This window comes from Callionymus lyra, chromosome 9, assembly GCF_982586985.1.
Source record: "Callionymus lyra chromosome 9, fCalLyr1.hap1.1, whole genome shotgun sequence".
NCBI lineage: Eukaryota > Metazoa > Chordata > Actinopteri > Syngnathiformes > Callionymidae > Callionymus > Callionymus lyra.
The window spans coordinates 17,291,754-17,301,247 of record NC_141826.1 but is presented as its reverse complement, the minus strand read 5'-3'; the positions used below and the strand labels follow the sequence as shown (position 1 = coordinate 17,301,247).

At 38.2% G+C, this 9,494-nt stretch overlaps 1 protein-coding gene across 1 annotated transcript; it reads right to left on the bottom strand.

Moving 5' to 3' along the window:
• Positions 1-1,179: 1,179 nt before the first annotated feature.
• On the bottom strand, positions 1,180-9,128 carry LOC148072068 (sideroflexin-1). Its single transcript, XM_087799711.1, has 11 exons — positions 9,017-9,128; positions 6,764-6,933; positions 6,035-6,205; positions 5,287-5,385; positions 5,140-5,215; positions 4,978-5,063; positions 4,672-4,799; positions 2,715-2,764; positions 2,578-2,627; positions 1,483-1,530; positions 1,180-1,406 (listed from the first exon to the last, which is right to left on the bottom strand). Exons 2-11 carry the CDS (start codon positions 6,925-6,927, stop codon positions 1,310-1,312), a joined length of 969 nt encoding a protein of 322 aa, XP_087655837.1. The 5' UTR covers positions 6,928-6,933; positions 9,017-9,128; the 3' UTR covers positions 1,180-1,309.
• Between the last annotated feature and the right edge of the window lie 366 nt (positions 9,129-9,494).

Genomic DNA, 9,494 nt, shown 5'->3' with positions numbered 1-9,494 from the left:
TTTGGTGAAATAATTGACTTAAATGATTTAAAAATATATGTATATTCAATCTAAAAAAACAAAACCCAACGATTCTCACTGAGAAGTTCCACATTTGAAATGTTAAATTCAACTTATAATATTCTGACGCCACTGATCGACTTCCACTCCAGCGTCTGAACGTCGTGACATTTTAATACTGCTGCTCAAAATATCACCTGAAACTCTCTAAACCCGAGTCTAATGTCAACTTTATTTCTCTGAGGGCTTCGCCCACAAGGGGGACCCGACGAGACGGATCAGGAACACGCCCCTTAATACATAGTCCTGGATGTTGCAGTGCATTATGGGACTTGTATTGCGAGGCGAGTGCATCAGCAATAAATAATCATCGACTCTCTTGTTAACAAACGGAGAGAGTTTTGAAATAAATTAAATGTGATTTAATCGTAGATCAAACATTTTAGTGCGGGGCCAAAAATTAATTTGTCTGATTTCAAGTCGTTTTTTGTTTCTTCAAAAAAATAAATATTAATCCAAACTGTTTCCTCTGCCAAGGAGTTCATGTTTTTGAGAAAAACTCGTTGATAACGGATGACGACATTTTGCTTTTTATCATTATGAGTTGTATTTGGTTTTGCCTTCCGTCTCGCTTCTATTTGAACTGCTGGTTAAAAACTACGGTGGCCTCGGAGGACGAAAATAAATAAACTGCTAAGGTCACAACATTTTGTCATTTTAAAAAAAACTGCTGTTAACCAGTAGATGTCATCAATCATGGGAGTTGTTTTATTCTGTTGATTGTAACGCTGTGTTTGAATGAAATAGTGGGAAATGAGGTCCTTGGCAGAGGTATGCACTGCGTCAGCGCTCTATCCATTTACGTCGTTATTCCACTGAAAACAAGCTTTTTTATTTTGTTCTAGATGTTATGTTTGAAAGCATCGTCAGTTGTTGTTTTTTTGGCAACAATTAAAACTTAAATTATTTTAAACATTTTTAAAGTGTAATTTTGTACCGTTGAGGTGGTAAGTAAAGGGGGAGGAGCTTCTCGTGGGTGGAGCTGATTGGGCGCCGACAGGAGTGGTGTGTTCATGCCTGAATAAATATGAGCGGGTTATTGACGTGAGAAATAGCACCATGTTCGCTGGAACCTCGCGTGGAACATGAAGTCAAGGTTTAGAGAATCACAAGATCAAATCGGACGTGATCGGACGAATGAAATGACTTCTGAGGGAACTGAAGACTTTGGCACATTGAATGAGGAAGGCCAGGGTCGGGGGGGGGGGAGGGGGGTCTGGCAGTGTTGGGACTAAGGGGTTCTCGGCACTCATAGACCTTTGTTGAAGTAGACCCTCTCCAATCCCGGGTGACTGGCCCGGATCTTCTCCTGCAGCTCCGGCTCTAGACGACCGACCGATATGGAGCTGCGAGGGACGAGGAGAACCACAGGGCTCAAGGTTTGGACACATGTTTTTTTACTTTTTTTTTTTTTTCACTCACCTCTTCTGAGGGAAGAGTGCGCAGCAGAGAGGAGTGGCGAACACAAGACTGCAAGAAGAAGAAAAAAGTGTAATGTAAAAACTACATTAGGTCATTAAATTTCATATGAATTATTTTTCTTTATCGGATATTCTGTTTTGTTTTCCTTATTTTATCTTATAGGAAATATAATGGAGCTTTTACATGTAATTGAAAACATTATTTTACCATATTGACCTTTTACATTTTTTCCTCTCCATCGGATTTCTTGTTTTTATCATCGAAAAATATATTTTGAATTGAGGTTTATGGATGTGCCAGGGAGAGGTGAAAGAATCTGATTAAATGTGTAATTTATTTTATTTATATTTGTGTTGTTTTGTTTCGTTATTGTTCAAATCAAAAAATGTGTTATTAAAATTTAAAAAATCTGGAAAAATAAAGATAATTTAAATCCAAAAAGATAATTTGAATGAAAAGAAAGTTGCTTCAATAAAATAAATGAAACGATAATAATAGATAAAAGTTTTTTGTTTAAGTAACATTTCTTATTGAAGCTTCTTTTTTATTGAATAATAAAGAAACAAATCTACATTTTATACATTTGGACTAATTTACTTAATCATAAAAACTATATTTTCACCTATTCCATCCTTTACTACGTTTATTCCTTATCTACGATTTTAATAATTATAATTTTTATAAAGTTTAATTTAACTACCCGAGTTCTACGTCTCACTAGAGAACCGAGCGTCAACCACCATCAGACTGTCTTCTGCGGTGAACTCTAGTAACCTGATGATTCAAACAGGAAGTACTTCCTGGTTGTGTCGCAGGTGGTTCTTCTAGTCGAGTCTATGACTGAGAAGTTACTCCAGACATGACGGTTCAGAAGGTTCTTGATTCATTCGTTCTCTCTTTCGATCTGAGTCACTCGGGTTCAAGATTAAGGAACTAAGTTTGCCAACAGAAGCTGAATCGTCGACTTCTTCCGAGCATTTAAACGTCGGTTCACTTCCCAGAATCCCTCTTGAACTATTTACGAAATACATCAGAAATACTTTGTGTCTTCTGTGTGCAGTGATTCCTGGAGTTCCACAGATTCCGGCGACTCACCAGAAGCCCACCAGGCCCACTTGAATGGGTGCACTCATCCATGGAAACCTCTGCGGAAAGAAGACCAAACGATGAGTTTCACGACTCAAAACCTCGAACTAAAGCTTTGTAGAACTGAACGGGTCATTCTGACCCACCTTCATAAATGCCTTCTTCTCCAAGTAATTCATCAGAAAGGGAGGGATGGCTGAGAAGAGAAAGATATGTTTAGCTTTGATAGGACTTTGATCTTCTTAATGAACTTAAATTAAATCCGAACTAGTCGGACCAGGTTCACCAGAGTCAACATTGACGTCGGATTTTAATATATTACTTTTTTTTCTCATGGAAACACATTTTAAACATTGAAAAAAATCGTACATTCGCTATTTAATTGTCCATATCTAACAAAACAGGCCCTTTTCAAGACTCAACACTTGTTAGCGCCCCCTGTAGTGGTTTATTGTTTGTATGTATGGAAGTACATCAGTGCCATCAGATTATTGAATGGTTGCATTATTTTTTTCTACAAATATTAAAAGGTTGAAATCATTTCAATTATTCTTTATTTGTTATATTTTAATTTCGATTATTCAATATTTGTTATATTTTAATTTCTTTTTTCTTTTTTTTTAATTCGAAGCATTTTAAATTCAATATTAAAAATAAATACAAATCCTTTAATATTCAGCAGTGCCAGCAGACAAAACCAAACGAGCACCGAGTTACTGGATCATACTTGCTGCATAAACGATCAAGTGACGTCATCACTGCTGCATCAGGTTAGATATTTTGATATTAGTGATCACCTGATCGTTTATGCATGTAAGTACTAAGTAACTCGGTACTCGTTTGGTTTTGGCTGGTGTTTTTCTTTTTTATATTGAAATTAAAATGCTTTGAATATTTTAAATTGATCATAAAAGGCTTAGATTGTTTCATATTGAATTTAAAAGTCTACAAATGAAAACCTATTGAACAATTGAAATTAAAATATAACAAATATTGAATATTTTTTATTATTTTGACCTTTCAATATTTGAAAAAATAAATTAAACTATTCAAAATCCTTATGGCAGTGATGTACTTCCATAGTCCTGGTCTTATTGTTAGCATTGAGCAGCAACTGTTTCAAGGGCCATCGATCTGGAGTTGAGTGAAGGCGTAACAAAGTAGTTTGAGATCAGTTCGACATGAATGATGTATTTCTAAGAAACATTTAAGAGATGTTTCCTCCACTTTCTGTGACGAATGGTGTCAGGAGTGGGATGTTGATCAACGTCTTTACGAGGGGGACACTTGATTGATCCGAGGGCTGAACCATTAATGGATATAATCGATTACATCTGATATATATTTATTTTGATTATAGTTCATTTGTTTTGAATTATCTTTATTGGCGAAAATGTTTTGTTCATTTTATGTTTGTGTTAAAACATATATTTAATGACAATGTTTTTTGAAACTTTTATACACATTATATTCAGATTTTAGTCACAAAAAGAAGAGAATTTTGAAGAAAATGAACAATGAAATTGAAAAATAAAGTTTTTACGGATTTACAGATTGATTGATTTAAAGATCGTTAAAAATGCATTGGAATGAAAATGTTCTTTATATATAAACAAAAACCTTTCAATTTCCAAAAATGTTTTCTTTTTCTAGAGATCAAAATTGAAAAATAATGTGAAGAAAGAAAAGATTTTTTTTATGTTTAACACATTGTGACCTGCTTGTTTTTTGGAGAACAATACAAAAAATTGAATGTTAAATGAACCTTTTCTTATATATATATATATATATATATATATATACACACATATAAAAAATGTACATAATATATATTTAGAAAAACTAAATTTATAATTTATATATATATATATATATATATTTATATATATATATAAATATATATATAAACCTAAAGTTTTGATCTATTTAAAATGATTTTTACTCATATTTTCTGAAGATCAAGACTCAAGCTTGGGATGACTTTCACAAATGTCTGTGACAAATGGTGTCAGAAGCAGGATGCGGACCATCATAAGGATGAAGGAACGATTTAGAAACGTTGTCAAAGGACGACATGATTGACAGAAAAGGTGTTTTTCGTACCCATTCCTGGAGACGCCATGAGGATCCTGGAGACCACGACCTGAGAGATGGCCTGTTGTGCAGCTTTGGTGGACTCCCCTAACCTGTTGTCGTTCTCGTCGGTGATGGGGATCCCGTGTTTGAGCTCCCTGGAATAAAAGAGGGTTGTTAAGTGAGCGGGGGGTGGTGGTGTGGGGGGGGGGCAGTAATAAAAGACTGTAATAGTCATTAACGGTGACATTCTGATCAAGTGCTTTATGACCAGCGAGGCGTGACCGAGTCCACTGTTACAGAAAAAACGCTGACCGCGTCACTTTTGCTTCTCACCGTTGCCTCATCAGCGGGATGTTGATACAGTTGGCCGCCGCCACGGCGGCGAAGGGAACAAAGCGTCCGATCAGTGGTGAGACGTGCTGGACAAAAAGGGGAAGGAAGTGAGTCTCGGGGAGCTTCTGCAGAATGTCTCATTTTTAAGAGAAGACGCCAAACCTTGGACAGAGAGTTCAGGCCCAGAGCGGTGACCACGGCTCCCGTGGTGGCCGACACGTATGCCGTGCCCAGCTGACTGCACACACAATGAGGTCAGGGGTCATCTGGGGGTTAGAGGGGGGGGGGGATGATGAATGAGAGACTCACCCCACTGTGAGGGGAGCGTCACCGCTTCTGTTGGTGTAGTTGACGATGGCGTTGAAAGACTGATTGATCCACTGCCAGAGGAGGACCGCCGGAGTCGACCTGAGGGCCAGAGAAAAGATCAAGTCATTGGTAATGACTGAGGACGAGAGGATACAGTCGACTCCAGCAGCTTTTAAAGCTGATGTTTGGACATATTTTGGTTTCAAAACAAATGAAAGCAGTTGCGACTTTGTCAAGAGTCATGTGGTATCATCGATACTTTACAAGGTAAAAGATTCAGACAGGTTTAACATGTGGTGTTGGTAATGAAATAAGGGTTCATAAGATAAGATAAGATGGCAGATAATTCTTCTTAAAATTAAAAAAGAATATACAGGGTACACTGAGAATATAAAGCCTATCATGTTTTTTTTTTAGTTCACTTTACTTTAAAAGGACAATCATAGGTTCTTTCTTTTGAAACAGCTGTGGAACAAATAAACACAGCGGTGTTCCTATAATGACTGAGGACGAGAGGATACAGTCTACTCCAGCAGATTTTAAAGCTGATGTTTGAACATATTTTGGTTTCAAAACAAATGAAAACAGTTACGACTTCGTCAAGAGTCATGTGGTCTGTAAATTCTGAAACACCAGAGTCAAGTACTCGACAATACTACAAATATATTCTTGATACTACAGTATCCCACTATACCGCATTTGTATCGTGATACCTACCAACTACTAAATAAACGTGTGAGAGTCTCACCGGTAAAACGTCATCATGCAGCCGGTGATGGTCATGTTCATCGGGACTTGCGCCGACATCCGACCGATCAGGATCATCTTCTCCCCGGTGTCCGGATGGAACGCCGAGTCGAACACGTACTTGGCCCTCCAGAGCTCGTCCTCCGTCAGCCCGGGAGAGACGACGCCTTTCCTGCCGGGTCAGAGGAATCGGCGGCCATCAGTCGGCGTTACCCAGCGTGGCCATGAGCAGGAGACTGCTACCGTATTTTCCGGACTATAAAGTGCACTTTAAGACATTTAATTTAATTTTTATAAATACAATACCTTGTAATCCAGTGCACCGTATAGTGCTGAGAATACGGTATATGGAATGGAATATATCTAATTTAGTTTAACGTATATTCTGAATTGAAGTGTTTTTAAATATACAATATATATATTATTTATATGTAGCATTTCACAACAAAATTATCAGCAAAAAAAATTACATTTCCTCAATAATGGCCAGTAATTTCTAATAAATATCTGTATTTTTAACAAAACACAATCAAATCTTAATCTACTATTCGAATAAATATTTTGAATACTGAGGTGGTACATCTTTCAGAATGAATGGGAATGTTTAATTGTATTTACTAAAAGTAGAAGATAAAGTAAAACTCCAAATAAGAATTTGAAGTATTTAAAAACCCAGACAGCTTTCAAATGTACTGTAGCTCTAGCTGACCTGCTCGGCGCTGAAACCCACCTGTAGTCCGTGATGATCTTGTGCGCCTGCTCCAGCTGTTGGTTGGTGAGGAGGACGTTCCTCGGGTCCGTGACCGTGAAGAAGTGTTTGGCTCGACCCGTGAAGGTGCTCTGGTCCCAGCGGGGCTCCTTGATGTTTATGGAGGTGGAGAGTTCGGAGGCCATTTTTATCTGGAACCCAATAACAAAACCCGTGAATTTTAAGACAACGTAGCTTCAGGGTTTTCTTTGAGGTCTTAAAAAATAACCAAAATTAACTGGCAACCTTTCGGAAGGTCTTAAAAATGTAGTAATGTTTGAAAAAAATGCGTAAACTTTCCCTCTTTTTTGTATGTAAGGGTCTAAAACACGTTAAAGAAACGTGTTGTGGAGTAGCTTTAGCTTTAGCTAAGCTAGCTAGCTAAGCTAACTAGCTAGCTTACAGTTTTTCCTTTCCTAGTCACTCTTTGTTAGTTTCATATAAACATGAATCATTTAGATTTTAATACTCAAAATATACTTTTAACTTAAGTAAAACATTTTTAATTTTAAGTAACAAAATTACACCATTTTACAGTTTCATCATTTGCGTGTTACGGGGTGTTGAGATTGAACTTCATGGACTCCATCCAACAACCAAAAAGAGCAAGTTAATAATTTCAGATTGACCGCTTGAGACCTCGGCTCATCTGCTGTATGGGATGTCACTCAAATAAACAGTGTCTATTGAAATAGCATGAAAAACATTATGGGGTGGCATGGCCATGGCACACCACCTCGTAACATTGGTTGGGGCGACATCACTAAAAGAAACCGTGTCTTTGAAAAAGGCAAATATATATATATATATATATTTTGAAATTTAAAATTTTTTTTTTAAACTAAATGTTTATGTGTTTCATAAATGATGCCTGAGATTTTAAAGTTTCTCTTGAAAAAAATTCAAATCATGATTTATGCTCGACCAACGTTACGGGAAGATACAGTTTGAAAAAAAAACGTACAACCTCGAAACGTTGGTCGAGCATAGCCTTTTTTTTCAAGAGAAACTTTAAAATCTGGGGCATCGTTTATGAAACACATGAAAATGTGGTTTTAAAAAATTAAATAAAAATTTCAAAATAAAAAAAAAGAACTATAATCTAGAGTTTGTCCATATCTTTAGTTAAAAAAAACCAATATATTAATGTATATAAACACTACATTTTTACCAGTTTATATATATATTGACATGTTTCTTCTTGAGCAAACGCAAAATACTCGAGTGTGCTGTAAGTAAGTAATTTATATTTATAGAGTACTTTTCTAGACCAGGGTCACAAAACGCTTAAACAATCAATTAAAAATACTCAAAAAATATACACTAAAATCAAGATCAAGATAACACCGAGAATAACACAGTTTCCCACAAAATCGAGAGTGTTCTTAAAAACTCGTGTCACTGAACGAGCTCCAATGTGACCCGCCATGTTGCTAAATCAGTATAGTGTTGCCATGGCGACGACTGAACCAACACCAGGGTCGAGAAAACAGTTCCAGGGCTGATGTGTTGGGGGAGGAGGGTGAGGAGGGCGAGGAGTCAGAAGTGACTCGTCAGACATGTTTCTTCTCCTGACAGGTGAACGAGGCGAAGGTGATGATGAAGATGATGATGAGGATGAGGAGGAGGAAGATGATGATGAAACTCCAGAGGCAGTTGCACCAAAGATGGCTGCGCGCAAACTCCGCCGCTTTTTTCCCCAGAGATGAAGGAGCCGCTGACACGTGACTCCCAGTCCACATTAATTAGGGACCAGTTAATGAAGACCCGAGAACTTTGGAACCGAATAGACCTTTGAGCCCTTGAACCCTCTCAGCCAATCACGAGCGGGCACTGCGTGGCTACACATTAACCTGCGACCACAAGAACTCGATCTTTACCAGAAGAATGAAATAAAAAAAATGACATCATTTCATTCAAACACCGATTCCTTCATTCCAGTCTCGGCGTCCCCCCCCCCTTTTCCTGTCCCTATCCACGGGACCACTCGCTGGTACCGGTCGGATCTGGACCGGGGGAGTGAAGAAGGGGGGGGGGGGGGGTGTCACGGAACCTCTCGAACCAATAATCGATTCTTATTGATCCACATCTGCGACGTTTTTTATTCCAGCTGTGCGTCCAGATTCAACTCGTATCTCGTGCCACATCCTCACAACATCAAGCGGCGTCTCTCCCCCCTCACACGCACACGCACGCACACACACACACATATATATACGTGAATATATAACTTACTGCACGGTGGGCTTCTGTGGAGAAAACACGAGTTCAGCTGCAGCTAAATCTACATGCAGCGGCGTCAGCGGAGCAGTGAGCACACACACACTCTCACACACACTCTCACACACACACACCGAGAGAGAGAGTGAGAGAGAGAGAGAGAGAAAAAAAGGACACATCCCCCCCAGAGGAGGAGTGTGTAGCTGCAGCCGCACTGTCACAACCCACGTCAGGGACAATAGTTTCACGCACTCAGGGGCCACAACATTCCTCATGAATCTCTAAAGAGAAATAGAAGAAAAAAAGGGGTTTCGGTGCCAGTCACGTGTTCTTTTGTTTTGTTTTTTCAGGGCTCAGAGATGAAGCATGTTATCCTGAAAGTGTTTTTTTGTTATAAGTTAATTTCAAGCAAGTTTTGGAAGATGAGTTATAGTATTAAATTATTGCAGGACGTTTAGAAGTCATATATATTTATTTTGTTGTATGGCGTCCA

Bases quoted from the DNA above. Each gene is read 5' to 3' on its own strand.
- LOC148072068 (XM_087799711.1), bottom strand. From the start codon at position 6,927: ATGGCCTCCGAACTCTCCACCTCCATAAACATCAAGGAGCCCCGCTGG. The intron at 5,216-5,286 runs GTGAGTCTCTCA...TTGTGTGTGCAG, and splicing joins GACGCTCCCCTCACAGTGGG to TCAGCTGGGCACGGCATACG. The intron at 1,407-1,482 runs GTGAGTGAAAAA...CGTCCCTCGCAG, and splicing joins GCACTCTTCCCTCAGAAGAG to CTCCATATCGGTCGGTCGTC.